This window comes from Colletes latitarsis, chromosome 8, assembly GCF_051014445.1.
Source record: "Colletes latitarsis isolate SP2378_abdomen chromosome 8, iyColLati1, whole genome shotgun sequence".
Lineage (NCBI taxonomy): Eukaryota > Metazoa > Arthropoda > Insecta > Hymenoptera > Colletidae > Colletes > Colletes latitarsis.
In genome coordinates, this window is record NC_135141.1 from 14,010,297 (window position 1) to 14,030,024 (window position 19,728).

The 19,728-nt window shown below is 34.1% G+C and overlaps 1 protein-coding gene across 9 annotated transcripts in view; it reads left to right on the forward strand.

Moving 5' to 3' along the window:
- The window catches only part of LOC143344901 (uncharacterized), a 242,653-nt gene that overhangs the window by 86,483 nt on the left and 136,442 nt on the right, over window positions 1–19,728 (forward strand). For 6 of the 9 annotated variants that reach the window (XM_076771491.1, XM_076771498.1, XM_076771494.1 and 3 more), the window contains one exon: window positions 6,930–7,262. The exons of 2 other annotated variants lie outside the window; for them this stretch is intronic. In XM_076771491.1, the coding sequence (XP_076627606.1) occupies window positions 6,930–7,262 (333 nt within the window). The remainder of the gene's footprint in view (window positions 1–6,929; window positions 7,263–19,728) is intronic. One more of the 9 variants, XM_076771492.1, reaches the window with a different exon arrangement.

Genomic DNA, 19,728 nt, shown 5'->3' on the forward strand with positions numbered 1-19,728 from the left:
TGCAATAATGGCTGCATTTCGACTCCGCACCCTGATTATGCTCTTTAAGTCCAGTAACCTATTGCTAAGTAGTTACATTAAAAAAGAGATATATTTTTAATTTATACAATATCCACGATTCTCACGTTGTACAATTTAAGCACATTCGGTAGCAACAAATATGTATATATATGAAAATTTTAATTCTTTATAGTGATCTGCGAAAATTATGATAAAAGTATGAGATCCTTTCGCGATTTTCCACAGAAATGATAAAAATCAATAAAACTTTAGAGTAATGTATCTGTTGATGAGTTTCATAAAATACTTTCGAAAAATAACTTCTAATTTCGTACATCGTATGCGACATATGAAAGATATTTGGTAAAAGACCCAATTACTGTCACCTGAACAATCAATTCTGGCAATATTACATTGCTTTTCTTATTTACTTGTTCGAAGCATAGGTTTTTCTTCTTATTTGTTATTATTCGATATCTTTAATTTTAAAAAATGAATACCACGACTGTTAAAATCTATATTTCTAGTTTTAAATTCAATAATTTGAGCAAAACGTTTTGAGAACTATTACACTGGTCAAAGCAAATATACAGGGTGTCCCGTAAATAGTGTAATAGCCGGAAATGTAGGGTAGCTGAGACGATTCTGAACAACAATTTCCTTTGAAAAAATGTCGGATGGGGCTTCGTTTTGGTCAGTGTTTTTCGTTAATAATTCAAAAACGAAGCCCCGTCCGACATTTTTTCTAAGGAAATTGTTGTTCAGAATCGTCTCAACTACCCCACATTTCCGGCTATTACACTATTTACGGGACACCCTGTATATTTTTCATATAAACAATCAATTGTAGTCTCCTATGATGACTCTAATTACGAAAATCAGAGTTAAATTATAATTTCAGCTTTGGTTTTTTAAAAATATAAAGTAAAATTGAACATTTTGTATTAAACGACATTAGCAGACTTAAACGTGTGTATATACAGGGTGTTCAGCCACCCCTGGGAAAAATTTTAATGAGGGATTTTAGAGGCCAAAATAAGACGAAAATCAAGAATACCAATTTGTTGATGGTGACTTTGTTAAGAAGTTATTAACGTTTAAAGTTCCACCAATACTGAATTTTTTTCTCGAAAGTGATTGAAAAGTGAAGTCGAAAGTGAAGAAAATTTTTCCAGTACGATTTAAAACTTTTCAATTTCGCCGAAAAATTTAGGCACCTCCTGTCGATTTTTCCTAAAAATAAGTTTTCCATTTTTAATAAATTTGGTTGACGTTGCACAGAAAAGTTGTTTAACACTTTTTTGTAGGTATCCGTGAGCTCTAGTTCTCTACTAAATTTCAATTAAATACGTTCACTATTGTATGAGTTATGGCTGTTTGAAAATTGTGCCATTTTTATTGGGTTTTTCGCATTTTACGGGGTCAAGGATCAACTTTTCCTATATTTTTAGAATTTCTACATATTCTTCATTAAAATACGCGTTGATTGCTTTTTTAAATATTAAAATCGTTATGACGTTTTAAAGATATGCAACTTTCGGGGTACCATTTCTGGCCTCACGATACATTTTCGGTAAGGAATTTTTTTTTTTGAAAATGCGTAGGATTTGGGGGGTATGTCTATTCACCAAAAATGATTATAATTGACTCCCGCAACCAAAAATAATTTTTCCAGAACGATTTGAAACTTTTCAATTTCTCCGAAAAATTTAAGCACCCACCCCCTTGTCGATTTTCCTTAAAAATTCGTTTTTGATTTTTAATAATTTCGCTTGACGTGCTACAGAAAAGTTGTCTAATACTTTTTTGTAGGTACCTATGGGCTCTACTTCAGAAAAAAGTTTCATTGAAATATAATCACTATTATAGGAGTTATGGCTGTTTGAAAATTAGACCATTATTATGGGGTTTTTCTAACATTACGGGGCCAAGGAACAACCTTTCCAGTATTTTTATAATTGTTACATATTCTACACTAAAATACGCGGCATTTGGCTTTTCGAACATTAAAATCGTCCAATCCGTTCAGAAGTTATGGTGTTTTATAGATTCGCATGAAAGGGTCTAGCCGAATAAGCATGGTAAAAGTGCCCCCAAACCAAATTGAACGGGGTAATACCACTCGATAGGTGGTTCGAAGAAACCCCTTTTCCCAAAGTTTCAATCCGGTATCTCTACTACAGGGGTAATTACGGGGTGAAAATCATTTTTTGATTTATCCTTAATATCTCCCGTTCTACTCAATTAAAGATTATGAAAAAAATTATGGTTATTCTATCGATTGATGTACATGTTTAAGAATTTTTTCAGAATTTTTGGATGCAAATTCGATTTTTAAAAAATTCGAAAATATTTTAACCGTCGATTTTCTGTCGAAGTTATCAAGTGACCACATTTCTTTTTATACAGTATAAAGCTCTCAAAAGAATTAGTAATCCCTAATTTTTTCAGATTTTTCGAAGGGGTGGAACGTAGTGAAAAAAATAAAAAATGATTAAAAAATAGTGAAAAAGCTTTATATTGTCTTAATTACTTACGTGACCATGCTCATATTTTTACAGCTATAGCGTAACATTATGACTACTAATGCGTAATTTTTTCAGATTTTTTGGAAAAGTGCATTATTGTTAAATAAATATGAACTCATATTTCCTACGTCTTCATACCAAAAAAGGCCGCACATGCTTTCAAAATAGATATAATTAAAATATATTTGTTTACATACTTTGTTAACTGGTCGCTAGATGTAGTTTCAAATATGTACGTGTGATACTGGACTCGTGTTGATTAGAACCACTACGGCGCTGATCATTTTGGTACAGCATCCTTGTGTATATAATATATAAAATTAATATTATAATATATATAATATATATTATATACATGAAGTTTTTTAAATATTCCTTAAATATTTTTGCTTTAATTAAAATAAATGATCTAAACAAGGTTTACCTGCTATTATTTTTATTGCCAGCATTAATAACTCGGTTTGTTCTTCAATCTTCATCGCTGTCATCATTTATTACAGGATTTACTGTTTCATTTTCAAATAATTTACTCAGTATTTCTGCAGGTTTTATTATTTTTGAAGTGTATCTGGCATTCGATAGATAATAAATTATCGCAGCTATATGGGAGCAGCATCCAATTGTCCTGTTACCACTTGCACATTCGCAAAAATATCGTCTAATTCCCGAGTAGCCCGTTGAATTTGATGTATAGTCTTTGTAGCACTTGTACAGTTTTTTATTAATATGTCGTGATTGCACTTTGAACTGAACTATATTTTCCTTTTGTTTTAGATAACTGAAGTTTATTTCATTTCGTTCATTCATTATTTGGGCAAGATAGGATATTGCTTGGGAAAATTGATACGATCCCGTAAAAAATATTTTTAGATCTTGTTCGGTCATTTCTGGGAAGTCGAGTAAATCGGTTACTGTTATTTTCTTGAATGCAGCACTGTGAGGAAGGACACAGAACTTACCCCAGAACCGTCAAAAGCAAAACTTCTAACATATATATAGCTATGTGTTGTAACCACGCTGTGTGCATCTATGTGCTTTTTAATATAATAAAATATTATATTTAGAATATTGTTTGCGTTAGTCTCATCCTCATCTTTATGTTTATCAGTACATAATATTATTCAGATTGAGACAAAATGTTGGCAATGTCGCGCATGGTTTATCGAAATGATCAGCGCATCGCGCCGCGCCGCGCCGTAATGGTTTTAATCAACAGGAGTCCAGTATCACACGTACATATTTGAAATTACATCTAGCGACCAGTTGACAAAGTATGTAAACAAATATATTTTAATTATATCTATTTTAAAAGCATGTGCGGCCTTTTTTTGGTATGAAGAAGTAGGAAATATGAATTCATATTTATCTAACAATAATGCACTTTTCCAAAAAATCTGAAAAAATTACGCATTAATAGTCATAATGTTACGCTATAGCTGTAAAAATATGAGCATGGTCACGTAAGTAATTAAGACAATATAAAGCTTTTTCACTATTTTCTAATCATTTTTTATTTTTTTGACTACGTTCCACCCCTTCGAAAAATCTGAAAAAATTAGGGATTACTAATTCTTTCGAGAGCTTTATACTGTATAAAAACAAATGTGGTCACTTGATAACTTCGATAAAAAATCGACGGTTAAAATATTTTTGAATTTTTTAAAAATCGAATATGCATCCAAAAATTCTGAAAAAATTCTCAAACATGTACATCAATCGATAGAATAACCATGATTTTGTTCATAATCTTTAATTGAGTAGAACGGGAGATATTAAGGATAAACCAAAAAATGATTTTCACCCCGTAATTACCCCTGTAGTAGAGATATCGGATTGAAACTTTGGGAAAAGGGGTTTCTTCGAACCACCTATCGAGTGGTATTAACCCCGTTCAATTTGGTTTGGGGGCACTTTTACCATGCTTATTCGGCTAGACCCTTTCATGCGAATCTATAAAACACCACAACTTCTGAACGGATTGGACGATTTTAATGTTCGAAAAGCCAAATGCCGCGTATTTTAGTGTAGAATATGTAACAATTATAAAAATACTGGAAAGGTTGTTCCTTGGCCCCGTAATGTTAGAAAAACCCCATAATAATGGTCTAATTTTCAAACAGCCATAACTCCTATAATAGTGATTATATTTCAATGAAACTTTTTTCTGAAGTAGAGCCCATAGGTACCTACAAAAAAGTATTAGACAACTTTTCTGTAGGACGTCAAGCGAAATTATTAAAAATGAAGAACGAATTTTTAAGAAAAATCGACAAGGGGGTAGGTGCTTAAATTTTTCGGAGAAATTGGAAAGTTTCAAATTGTTCTGGAAAAATTATTTTTGGTTGCGGGAGTCAATTATAATCATTTTTGGTGAATAGATATACCCCCCAAATCCAACGCATTTTCAAACAAAAAAAATTCTTTACTGAAAATGTATCGTGAGGCCAGAAATGGTACCCCGAAAGTTGCATATCTTTAAAACGTCATAACTTCTGAACGAATTGAACGATTTTAATATTTAAAAAAGCAATCAACGCGTATTTTAATGAAGAATATGTAGAAATTCTAAAAATATAGGAAAAGTTGATCCTTGACCCCGTAAAATGCGAAAAACCCTATAAAAATGGCACAATTTTCAAACGTCCGTAACTCATACAATAGTGAACGTATTTAATTGAAATTTAGTAGAGAACTAGAGCTCACAGATACCTACAAAAAAGTGTTAAACAACTTTTCTGTGCAACGTCCACCAAATTTATTAAAAATGGAAAACGTATTTTTAGGAAAAATCGACAGGAGGTAGGTGCCTAAATTTTTCGGTGAAATTGAAAAGTTTTAAATCGTCCTGGAAAAATTTTCTTCACTTTCGACTTCACTTTTCAATCACTTTCGAGAAAAAGATTCAGTATTGGTGGAACTTTAAACGTTAATAACTTCTTAACAAAGTCACCATCAACAAATTGGTATTCTTGATTTTCGTCTTATTTTGGCTTCTAAAATCCCTCATTAAAATTTTCTCCCAGGGGTGGCCGAACACCCTGTATATGGTACACTATTGTCCAAAAGTTTAGAAGCAGTCATAGTTTTTAATATTATAAAACACAATATTCTTTCGTTATTAGATATTTAGTTATTTACGATAAGTTGTCTTGTCGTGCCCCAGTTAAAATGATCTAAAAAGATAATATTGATCTCGTAGAAAATTTGACGAATTTGGTTTGACCTATACATATATGGTACACTACTGTCCAAAAGTTTAGAATCAGTCATAGTTTTTAATATTAAAAACACAATATTCTTTTGTTATTAGTTATTTAGTTATTTACGATAAGTTGTCTTGTCGTGCCCCAGTTAAAATGATCTAAAAAGATAATATTGATCTCGTAGAAAATTTGACGAATTTGGTTTGACCTATACATACATGATATACTACTTTCCAAAAGTTTAGAAGCAGTCATAGTTTTTAATATTATAAAACACAATATTCTTTTGTTATTAGATATTTAGTTATTTACGATAAGTTGTCTTGTCGTGCTCCAGTTAAAATGATCTAAAAAGATAATATTGATCTCGTAGAAAATTTGACGAATTTGGTTTGACCTATACATACATGATGTACTACTTTCCAAAAGTTTAGAAGCAGTCATAGTTTTTAATATTAAAAACACAATATTCTTTTGTCATTAGTTATTTAGTTATTTACGATAAGTTGTCTTGTCGTGCTCAGTTAAAATGATCTAGAAAGATAATATTGATCTCGTAGAAAATTTGACGAATTTGGTTTGACCTATACATACATGATATACTACTCTCCAAAAGTTTAGAAGTAATCATAGTTTTTAATATTAAAAGCACAATATTCTTTTGTCATTAGTTATTTAGTTATTTACGATAAGTTGTCTTGTCGTGCCCCAGTTAAAATGATCTAAAAAGATAATATTGATCTCGCAGAAAATTTGACGAATTTGGTTTGACCTATACATACATGATATACTACTTTCCAAAAGTTTAGAAGTAATCATAGTTTTTAATATTATAAAACACAATATTCTTTTGTTATTAGAGTTCCATGACCCATTTCCCAATGATTAGTTGCCTTGTCGTGCCCAGTTAAGATGATCTAAAAAGATAATATTGATCTCGTAGAAAAGACGAATTTGGTTTGGCCAGTGAAATGTATTAAAACGAAAGAATGTAGGTTGACAGTAAGTGGTAGGTGGCAGTAAATAGGTAATTTACTCTATTCTTGAACAAAGGTCGAATTGAAATAAAGGATTAAACGATAAAAAGAAACCGTGAAATACGTAGAAAAGATTCCGTGGTTAATGCACGGCTTGAGCAAATATATTACTTGATGGGTAAGCCGACTAACATGACATAAATGTAATTGGTGTTACATAGGGGTGGAGGAAGCCTAAGACTAGGACAATGTTACCACCGATGAGTGGAAAACTGTCAACTCCTAAGCAAACTCCCCCGAAAAGCCTGAGTGTTGCTCCGGTAGAAAGCCCGCTAGTACCTTCAGAACCATTAGCTTCGACCTCCGCCTGTGTCTCCACTTCCGCTTCTGCCTCTATTTCGCCTCCTCCAGTAGTTTCCGTTATTAAATCACCGCCGTCCGACCGTGATGTTACCACTCCTACGCAACCCTCGTCGAGTCCACAGAAGACTCCAGCAAAAAATTCTCCCTCATCCCCTCAGAGTCTCAAGGAATCGAGCAACAAGGTGAAAAAGGTGCCCTTTCAATTCAATTACACGAGTCTATCTTTTTCTTCTTCTGCTACTGTTGCTGCTGATGATATCGCTACTGTTCCTTCTTCTGTTTTTTCCTAGAGGTGTGCGGGTACCCGACAGTTCCGGTTCGTGTCGGGAGTCGAGAAATTTGCAAATTGTAATCAAAAAGCCGAGACGAGTCGGAAATACAAAAGTCTGTAACATTCTAGTAGCTGAATCTTGGCGTCGTGGGTCGGCCGATTTTTCAATGGAATTCTTTCACGTTTTTGAATGTTTTTTTACTCTAAGTGTAATCTATCAAAAATAGACGTGGGTCGTTCGATAAGTAAGGAGACAAATGTTTTTCGATTCAGCCAATTAAACAGTGAACAATATATTAAGGGAGTATTGCTGTCTAGGCTGTCATTTCTTTAGCCTTTCTTTGTGATTTTTTTTTTAACGACAGGTAGGTTGTTTTGCAGTGACATTTTGCAGATATATTTATTCGTCTTATAGGTATGCACAGTAATTTTTTCAACAAAAAATATTAAAAATTGCGAGAGTTATAGCTTCTTGTTTAAAAAAAACGCATTTAATCTGGCTTACATGATATTTCAAGATCTAGCAGACCGATTGACTTGAAATTTGGAGAGAATATTCAGCAGAGATGCCTTTATAGCTGGAACTAGAGATTTAAAAAAATATTGAGTTTTACTATTTTTTTCGATACGCTAAAGATAAAAGAACGATTAACAAATAGAAATTTGAAACTTGAAGCGTCGCCATTTCTTTATTTATCAGGATTTTGACTTCTCCCTGGTTCCTGCTATAACTACAACCTTCCTTATGAAGATACATTAACTCTCTCTATTTCAAATTATCTGGAATCCTGGAAGCCATTGGAGCACCTTTTCCAAAAGAGCCATTAAATAAGAAGCTATAATTTCCACTATTTTTAATATTTTTCCATGAAAAAAATATCGTACATGCTTAGAAGATGAATAAATATATCTACAGAGTCTCAGTGCAAAACAACCTATCTATCATTAAAAAAAAAAATCTCAAAAAGTGTGATCACAGTCTAGACAGCAATACCTCCTTAAGCTAATGGAAGATGGGCTAAATAAGTCTCGTATTACAGGCAGTAATTATGTTTTCTAGTAGGACAATAATGCGATACATAGTGCAAAGTCTGTTAAAATATATAGTTTTCGAATATTAACTTAATATTATTGCACACATTTGGATAACCCTGATGAAAAACGCATGTGAGAATGGAAACCAATATAATATAAGATATTACCTAATTAAAAGAAAGTATTATTAAAAATAGGAACTTTTTAAAATAAGAATGCATTAGAAAATTGTTTAAATCGAGTCGAGACCGATACATTTCAGCCATTGTCACAGAGACCGAATATTCCATCGTCTCAACAAGGATCTTTGAGAGAACTTAAACTGTTGTATTCCTCTTAATAATACTTTATTAATGTCGGAATACTAGGTTAACGGCGTACAAATACAATTTTACTATTCGTTGTCTTAGACTAAAAGCTTGCGCGTTCGTGTGACTGTCGAGAATCAGAATCAGAGTGTCCATTTTGGGAAAAGTGCAGGATATACAGGGTGGGGCAGTAACTATTAGCACCTCAAATATCTTGGAAACTATAAGTTTCACAGAAATATTTGCTAAAGTAAATTGCACAGTACGAAGGGCGCTATTGGGTGGCGATAATAGTTTTTTTGCAGCTGGAGGTACTTCGGACATTTCAAGGTCACATCCATTTTTTTTAAATGGATCGGTATGTTTTTGCTTCCGTATCACGATAGAGGATCTTAAAACGAGTTCAACGACCTGTTACACAAGGTCATTGAAGGTCATAGAAAGTAGAGAAAGGCGATAATACTTACGGTTTTGGTAGTAAATGAAACATGTTTATAGTAGGTGTTCGAAATGATGACCATCACTGTCAATGCACCGTTGGATTCTTTTTACGATTGATCGACTTGCAAGTCTTACAGCGTCAGAACTTATTGATGCACAGGCTGCAATAATTCGCTGTTGCATATCGTCAGATGTAGTTGGTACTTCTTTGTACACTTTCTCTTTCAGTGTTCCCCACAGAAAGAAATCTAAAGGTGTTATGTCTGGTGAACGAGCTGGCCACGATATTGGATTCGAAATTTTTCATCGAGTTCCCTTCGCGCAATCGATGAATAATGTGCTGGGCATCCATCATGTTGATACCACATGGTTTGTCGTGTAAATAAAGGTAACTCTTCTGGCAAAAGACCCAATGTATCCTTAATAAAATTAGCATAGACGTTGCCATTGAAATTTCCATTGATAAAATAAGGTCCAATAATTTGATCACCTATGATACCGCGCCATACATTCACAGACCATTGTTTTTCATGTTCAACCTGTCGCAGCCAATGTGGATTTTCCGCTGCCCATAAATGCAGGTTATGCAAATTAACATTCCCGTGATTCGTGAATGTTGCTTGATCAGTAAATGAGACGGTATTAAAAAAAAGCTCATTGTTTTGAATCTGACGTATAGCCCATCGAGAAAACTCAACGCGATTCATGAAGTCGTTCCCATGCAATTCTTGGTGAAGACTAACGTGATGTGACGGTGCAAAATGCGAAGTACGCTCCTCCTACTAATGCCAGATTCGCGTTCAATTTGTCGCCAACTAATATGAGAATTTCTAGAGCACACCGATTTCCATTTCTTCGTTAATTACTCGTTTCTGGCGTTCACTTTTACGAACACTTAAACTACCGGTTTGCCTATGTTTATCATACACATTTTTAAATGTTTGACGCGAAGGCTGAGACCGATGTGGATATCGTTCAGTATACAAGTTTTTTGCCCTTACAGAATTTTGTTGGCATTCGCCATAAATAAGAAGCGTATCAAGCTGCTCTTGAAACGGATACATCGTGCCGGATTGACCGATTTATCGATACTAATCTTATGATGTTTATCTTACTCTGCAAACTATTAAAGTGTCCTTCAAGCAGTGTTTATTCTCAGTGAAGTAAACGGTAAGCATTACGCATTCCTCTACTGTTGACAATACGTATGTTTCATTTACTACCAAAACCGTAAGTATTATCGCCTTTTTCTACTTTCTATGACCTTCGATGACCTTGTGTAATAGGTCGTTGAACTCGTTTTAAGATCCTCTATCGTGATACGGAAGCAAAAACATACCGATCCATTAAAAAAAGTGGATGTGACCTTGAAATGTCCGAAGTACCTCCAGCTGCAAAAAAACTATTATCGCCACCCAATAGCGCCCTTCGTACTGTGCAATTTACTTTAGCAAATATTTCTGTGAAACTTATAGTTTCCAAAATATCTGAGGTGCTAATAGTTACTGCCCCACCCTGTATATGCAGGACTGGAAAAGAGGGAAAGGTAGGGAGAGAAAAGGGCGAGACAGTGAGAGCTTGCAAAAATGAGTCAGTGGTCAAGGTTCAGGTGTGAGGATAAGTATGGAAAAGAATTTGAGACATACTGGCGTAAACATAGTGATACATACTCGTATACAACAAAACACTAGTTTTTAATTAGATGTAATAGTCAACTGATTTTCTTTTAGCTGTGCACGCGTGACTGAAACATGGCGAAACATGATCATTGTTTATTCTATCCCTACTATTGTTTATGCGAAATAACGATCGTGTAGCGTTTCACACTTGAAGATACAGTATTGTCTCTATACAGTTCTTGTAGAAGCGACGTTCTCGGGGCTGAACGCTCGGCTATATCGTGGACGAGAAACGATTCTTGATTCTTTGTTGACGCCTACTGGAGGCGGCGAGTGTAGAAAAGGACAGCGAGCATATGACAAAGAGGGACTGCGCCCGAGCATCGCCGATTTGCTATCGCTTCCTTTGCTTCGGGTCCGCTGTAGCGAAACACAGGCGATGTTTACGCGAGCCTATACCGAATCGGTGTTCTAATTCTGACCTCCACCTCTCTTGATAGAGGTCGCAGAATGAAATACTGATTCTGGATAGGCTCCCGTAAACAGCGCCTGTGTTTCGATACAGGCGACGTGGAGTCACCTGAGCGATGCATGCCTTTGATCGCTTATTGCGTTAGTAAATGGAACGTAAATTGTATATCGTATTTGGTGTCATTTTAATCAGAAAAGTGTCACGAGTATGTTGATGAAGTTTGAAGAAAGGAAGAAGAAAAATAAAGATAAATTTCGTTGTTGATTTATTATTGTATATGTACTAGTGAAATCGTATCATAACTTCAGTACATATACAGGGTGTTCGGCCACCCCTGGGAAAAATTTTAATGGGGGATTCTAGAGGCCAAAGTAAGACGAAAATTAAGAATAAAAATTGGTTTGTGGAGGCTTCGTTAAAAAGTTATTAACAATTAAATTCAAAGATTTCGAATCGTTCTGGGAAAAATATGTTCTGTTGCAGGGGTCAATTACAATCATTTTTGGTAATTACACATACCCCTGAAATTCTATCCATTTTCGAGAAAAAAATTCGGATAGGTAATTAAATTTTTAGACAAAATTAAAAAATTTAAAATCATACTAAAAAAATTATATTTAGTTACATGGATCAATTACAAGCATTTTTTGTAAATAGATATACCCTAAAATCCTACGCACTTTCGATAAAAAAATTCTTTACTGAAAATCTAATGTGAGGCCAAAGAAATGATTCCCTGAAGTTTCATGCAAATCTTTAAAACATCATAACTTCTGAACGGATGGACGGATTTTAATGTTTAAAAAAGCAAACTACGCGTATTTTGATGGAGTACATGTAGAAATTCTAAAAATATACGAAAAGTTGTTCCTTAACCCCGTAAAGTGAAAACTTCATAAAAATGGTCCAAACTTCAAACGACCGTAATTCCTGCAATAGTGAATATATTTCAATGAAACTTTTTTCTGAAGTAGAGCTCATGGGTATCTACAAAAAAGTATTAGACAACTTTTCTGTAGCTCGTCAAACGATATTACTAAAAATCAAAAACAAATTTTTAAGAAAAATCGACAGGGGGTAGATGCCTAAATTATTCGACAAAAAAAAAAATTTCAAATCGTTCTAAAGAAATTATTTTCGGTTGCAAGAGTCGATTGTAATCATTTTTGGTTATTACACATACCTCAGAAATCCTACTCACTTTCGAGAAAAGAATTCAGGTAGTTGTTGAAATTTTTTGACGAAAAAAAATTTTTCAAATCGTTCTAAAAAAATCATTTTCGGTTGCAGGAGTCGATTACAATAATTTTTGGTCAATAGACATACCCCCGAAATCCTACCCAGTTTCGAGAAAAAAATTCCTCACCGAAAACATAATTTCAGGTCAGAAATGTCTGCCCGAATTTTCATGCGAATCTTTAAAACATCATAACTTTTGAACGGATTGGACGATTTTAATGTTTAAAAAAGCAAACTACGCGTATTTTGGTGGAGAGTATTTCTACAAATCGCAAAAATACTCGAAAAGTTGATCCTTGACTCCGCAAAATGAGAAAACCCCCATGAAAATGGTCCAATTTTCAAACAGCCATAACTCCTACAATTGTGAATATATTTCAATGAATCTTTTTTCTGAAATAGAGCCCATGGGTACCTGCAAAAAAGTATTAGACAACTTTTCTGTAGGGCGTCAAACAAAATTACTAAAAATGAAAAAGTAATTTTTAAGAAAAATCGACAGGGGACAGGTGCTTAAATTTTTCGACGGAAAAAAAAATTTTTAATTAATTCTAAACAAATTATTTTCGATTCCGGGGGTCAATTGCAATCATTTTTGGTGAATAGACATACTCTTGAAATCTTGCGCATTTTCGAGAAAAAAAATTCCTTACCGAAAATCTAATTAGGTGCCTAAATTTTTCATATCCCCGAAATCCTACTCATTTCCTAGAAAAAAATTCGAGAAGGTGTGAAATTTTTCGTCGAAATTAAAATATTTCAAATAATTCTGAAAAAAATATTGTTAGCTGTGGGGGTCAATTACAATCATTTTTTATGAATAGACCTACCCTTGAAATTCTATCCACTTTCTAGAAAAAAATTCAGTACGGGTGAAACTTGAAACGTTAATAACTTTTTAACGAAGCCTCCATCAACAAATTGGTATTCTTGATTTTCGTCTTATTTTGGCCTCTAGAATCTTCCATTAAAATTTTTCCTAGTACTCTCAGTCACAACCGGAACGAATAAGAGAGAACGAATTGAAAGATACTCTCTCAAAAGTTCCCTCTTAATTTGAACTGGTGAGATTTTTATCAAGAATAGGTTAAACGTAACTCTTGAGAGATAAAAAAAGCTCAAAAGGAATCCTTGAGAAGTCGAAAACGGTCAGGTGGATCAGGTCAAGACTGAACTTGTCAGGTTCATAATTATTTTTCTTTACGTTTGTATAGAAAAATGATATATTTTATATTTTATAACGAAATACATAATATACATAAAATAACTATACAGGGTGGGGCAGTAACTATTAGCACCTCAGATATCTTGGAAACTATAAGTTTCACAGAAATATTTGCTAAAGTAAATTGCACAGTACGAAGGGCGCTATTGGGTGGCGATAATAGCTTTTTTGCAGGTGGAGGTACTTCGGACATTTCAAGGTCACATCCATTTTTTTTAATGGATCGGTATGTTTTTGCTTCCGTATCACGATAGAGGATCTTAAAACGAGTTCAACGACCTATTACACAAGGTCATCGAAGGTCATAGAAAGTAGAGAAAGGCGATAATACTTATGGTTTTGGTAGTAAATGAAACATACGTATTGTCAACAGTAGAGGAATGCGTAATGCTTACCGTTTACTTCACTGAGAATAAACACTACTTGAAGGACACTTTAATAGTTTGCAGAGTAAGATAAACATCATAAGATTAGTATCGATAAATCGGTCAATCCGGCACGATGTATCCGTTTGAAGAGCAGCTTGATACGCTTCTTATTTATGGCGAATGCCAACAAAATTCTCTAAGGGCTACAAACTTGTATGCTGAACGATATCCACATCGGTCTCAGCCTTCGCGTCAAACATTTAAAAATGTGTATAATAAACTTAGGCAAACCGGTAGTTTAAGTATTCGTAAAAGTGAACGCCAGAAACGAGTAATTAACGAAGAAATGGAAATCGGTGTGCTCTAGAAATTCTCATATTAGTTGGCGACAAATTGAACGCGAATCTGGCATTAGTAGGAGGAGCGTACTTCGCATTTTGCACCCTCACATCACGTTAGTCTTCACCAAGAATTGCATGGGAACGACTTCATGATTCGCGTTGAGTTTTCTCGATGGGCTATACGTCAGATTCAAAACAATGAGCTTTTTTTTTAATACCGTCTCATTTACTGATCAAGCAACATTCACAAATCACGGGAATGTTAATTTGCATAACGTGCATTTATGGGCAGCGGAAAATCCACATTGACTGCGACAGGTTGAACATCAAAAACAATGGTCTGTGAATGTATGGCGCGGTATCATAGGTGATCAAATTATTGGACCTTATTTTATCAATGGAAATTTGAATGGCAACGTCTATGCTAATTTTATTAAGGATACATTGGGTCTTTTGCTAGAAGAGTTACCTTTATTTACACGACGAACCATGTGGTATCAACATGATGGATGCCCAGCACATTATTCATCGATTGCGCGAAGGGAACTCGATGAAAAATTTCGAATCCAATATCGTGGCCAGCTCGTTCACCGGACATAACACCTTTAGATTTCTTTCTGTGGAGAACACTGAAAGAGAAAGTGTACAAAGAAGTAGCAACTACATCTGACGATATGCAACAGCGAATTATTGCAGCCTGTGCATCAATAAGTTCTGACGCTGTAAGACTTACAAGTCAATCAATCGTAAAAAGAATCCAACGGTGCATTGACAGTGATGGTCATCATTTCGAACACCTACTATAAACATGTTTCATTTACTACCAAAACCGTAAGTATTATCGCCTTGCTCTACTTTCTATGACCTTCGATGACCTTGTGTAATAGGTCGTTGAACTCGTTTTAAGATCCTCTATCGTGATACGGAAGCAAAAACATACCGATCCATTAAAAAAAATGGATGTGACCTTGAAATGTCCGAAGTACCTCCAGCTGCAAAAAAACTATTATCGCCACCCAATAGCGCCCTTCGTACTGTGCAATTTACTTTAGCAAATATTTCTGTGAAACTTATAGTTTCCAAAATATCTAAGGTGCTAATAGTTACTGCCCCACCCTGTATAATAAAATCATTTATAGAAACTAATGACATATCCAATGTGTAGGGTATGTAAAATGTGTGTGTGTGTTTATTTTTCACAGGGAACATTAAACAATATCAATCTTTTTAGGATTTTGTCCAGCATTATACGAAAAGTTTTCTTTGCTTACAGATTTTTACAATCTGATTTCCTTTACTTAGATTAAGAAAACATAGAAATGTGAAAGAATAAGCGTAAAATGCTATTGAAAAATGAGCCGACTCGCGACACAAGGTTCAGGTGGTACCTGAATGTCACAAATTTTTGTACCCGCACGCCTCTAGTTCTTTCCGTTACTCTTATTGTTAGTAGAACTCTACAGTGACCGAAATAATAACAGGTTCACCTAGGTTTTACGTCATGAAACTGTTTCATGCAACATTTTCAAACTTTATTCGTCATGATTGATTCTTTTTAAGCCTATTCACGCAAAACGTAGCCCAGTCAATCAGCACAATTTTTATTAATATCGACGCATTGCCGATCGCTGATGCTTCGCTAAAATTTTACTTGGAACCGACGATTTTAGTTCTATACAATTATTTTAAAAGATGTGCAATAAAATTGGGATTATTTTTTGAAATTAATGTGCACGGTGTTGCAGACATACGTAGAGCTACTCAAGACACTGAATTTATACACTAAAGTAAATAGAAACTGTCATTTGAACCTTACGTAACTTAATTTTTGAGTTATGGATGATTGAAAATAATCAAAGTACAAGTTTGTAGTCAGGGTGTTGTCCGATAGTAATATAAAATGTAATTTATTCAGGTCCAATAAACCATACAGCGAAATTACAAAGATAGCGAAGAAGAGATGTTTTATAAAACTGTTTCGATAGTAATATACACTCCTGGTCAAAAAGATAGCACACGTGTGAACTACGTACAATTTTTCAAATGTAATAAATAGTATGTAAAGGTCACGACGCAAGAGAAAGAAACATGTTAGAAAACAAGAACGCTCTCACTAATATTCGCAGTTCACAGAAGAAAACATGTAAATACCAAAGGCGAAATGATAGCACATTTACAATATCCATAGATAAATTTATTCTAGAAACACAGTTTACATGAAAATTAGTAATGAGTATAACTGCCTTTATTCACAATGACTTCAATCATTCGATTTGTTAATGATTTATACAGTTTTTTTATTGTTTCTTGAGGTAATTTGTCCCATTCTTTTACGATGGATTCTTTTAATTCGTGAATATGTTGATATTGCTTTCCATTTTTGTATACGGCACGTGCTAATTCACCCCAACAATTCTCTATTATATTTAAATCTGGGGAGCGGGCAGGCCATGGCAAAACTGCAATCTTTTGGTTTGTAAGGAATGCTTTTACAAGTTTAGCGCGATGCACAGCAGCATTGTCATGCTGAAAGACGAAATTTCCTTTTGTAATCCTGTCTGCATGTTTATGTATTTGCTCAGATATTAAATCTATGTACATTTTACTGTTCATTTTGCCATTAACGAAGTTTATATCAGTTTTTCCTGCGTAACCAATTCCGGCCCAAACCATTATCCCACCCCCACCCATTTGTCGTCGTTCTCTTACAATTTTTTCCTTTCGTGTGTCATGGTAATAATACGAAAATCCATCAGGACCATCCAAATGAAATTTTTTCTCGTCCGTAAATAAAATTCTTTTCCATTTTTGCTTCCAGTGAATTCTGGTCTTTGCGAATGCTACTCGTTCCTTCTTGTGTTGTTCTGTTAAGGGGGGTTTTTGTTTCATCTTCAGTCGTTGAATAAACTTACACCTCTGAAGAACACGGCGTACACTGCGGATGTTCGCTGTAACACCTGAACGACAAGCAATTTCACGAGACGTTAATGCCGAGTTTGATGGGACTCGTACAATGGCTCGTTTATCTCGTTCCGATAAAGATGGTGGCCTTCCAGAACTTTTTTTTTTGCAATAATTTGCCGGGTCTTTCAACAAATTACAAATAACTTTTCGGCTTCTTTTCACAATTTTTGAAAGGGTATAGCCGAATAAGGGGATCAAATGTGCCCCCAAACCGAATTGAACGAACGATGGGTCATTCGATAGCTTATCCAAAAAAAACCATGTGTGCAAATTTTTAACTTGAAATCTCGACCGTGGGGGTAGTAATGGGGTGAAAACGAAAATCATGTTTTTCAACAATTTCTTTTAACCTATTGAGTAAAAAAATGTAAAAAAATTCAGAGACACTTCGGGTACTGGGACACATATTTTGGGAGATTTTCAGATTTTTTGATCGAAGAACCAGGTAGTAAAAAATAAAAAACCGCAAAAAATGCCGAAAAATGCCAATTACGTATCGAAGGAGGTCCGGAACTACTTTTATACTTTTACAGTAAACACGTATTGCTATTACTATTATTCTCAATTTTTTTCAGATTTTTCATTTTGGTGCGCCGCAGTGAAAAAAAATAAAAACCGAGTTTTTCCTCATTTTCAGCGTATTAGAGTAACTTACACGTTGAATTTTTATGCATTCTTCGATATACGAGTGTTTTGTACACTGTTTAATGTTTCTACACTAAGCAGAATTACATAACAATTGAAAGAAATGAAATAACGCAACCATTGAGCGCAACATATCCTAAAAAATCAACAATGTTTTTGATGGCGTCGTTGGCGCAGCGTTAGAGTGTCCGACTGTGGAACCGTTGGAAGTTTTTTTACCGTAGGTTCGAGTCGCTCTTTGGGACTTAATTTTTTTTTGTTCAAATTCTGACTATATAACAATGGTTTCTATTTATTTATAAATGTTCTAAAGGCATTTTACAAATACTTTAACCTGAAATATGTATAAATATAATTTTGGAGCGTCTTTGCGTCCTTATTTTTTTTGTCAACCACGATTATTGTTTAACAGATTCGATATTCGTATGTTTATGATAGGACAATCACTATTGAGGATATTGAAGCACAAATGTAGAACAGAAGTGAAGGATTTAAATATCCTGTATTAGATTTCAGAATTCCAATTTCTTACCAACTACAAATTATTAAAAAAATTTCTAAACGCATTTTACAAATACTTTAGCCTGAAATATGTATAAATATAATTTTGGAGCGTCTTTGCGTCTTTATTTTTTTTGAAATTAATGTGAAATGTTAGTTTTCAAATCTCTTACCTTTGACTATTGTGAGTGGATCAGAGCAAAAGATTGTATAGTGGCTTACGATTACTTCTTCTCCCCCTTCGATCAAGCAGATCTTTCCTTTTTTTTCTCTTTCTTTGATAAATATGAATGTTTGCTACAGAGTAACTTGCTAAGGAGTGACTAATGAATTATGATAAGGCTCCATGACAATATCTCGTCCTAATGTTCCTAGAATGTCACATCGACATTGTATAGTCGCGAGGTGCGTAACGTTGAATCCATAACTTTATTCTTTTTTTCCTATTTTGTCTGTTCCTTGTGCAAACCAGAGGTTCACTCAAGACTTAACGTGAATATATTCATTCGTACAGATTCGATATTCGTATATTTATGATAGGACAATCACTATTGAGGATATTGAAGTACAAATGTAGAACAGAAGCGAAGGATTTCAATATCCTGTATTAGATTTCAGAATTCCAATTTCTTACCAACTACAAATTATTGAAATAATCTTACGAAAAAAACGTTTCCTAATAACGATGATGTACCAAAAAACTGTGTCATAAACCGAATTCTCAAATCACTTTGAATTTTAACTGTTTATTATATATTGCAATAGAATAACTATATGTATCGTTAATTATTTTGAAGTTATTTTCAAATGATGAGGAGATAAGAAAATGATCCTACGCAAAAATCGCTCCAAAATTATATTTATACATATTTCAGGTAAAAGTATATTTAAAATGCCTTTAGAATATTTATAAATAAATATAAACCATTGTTATATAGTCAGAATTTGAACAAAAAATACTAAGTCCCAAAGAGAGACTCGAACCTACGGTAAAAAAACTTCCAGCGATTCCACAGTCGGACACTCTAACGCTGCGCCAACGACGTCATTGAAAACATCGTTGATTTTTTAGGATATGTTGCCCTCAACGGTTGTGTTATTTTATTTCTTTCAATCGTTATGTAATTCTGCTTAGTGTAGAAACATTAAACAGTGTACAAAACACACGTATATTGAAGAATGCATAAAAATTCAACTCGGTTTTTATTTTTTTTCACTGCGGCGCACC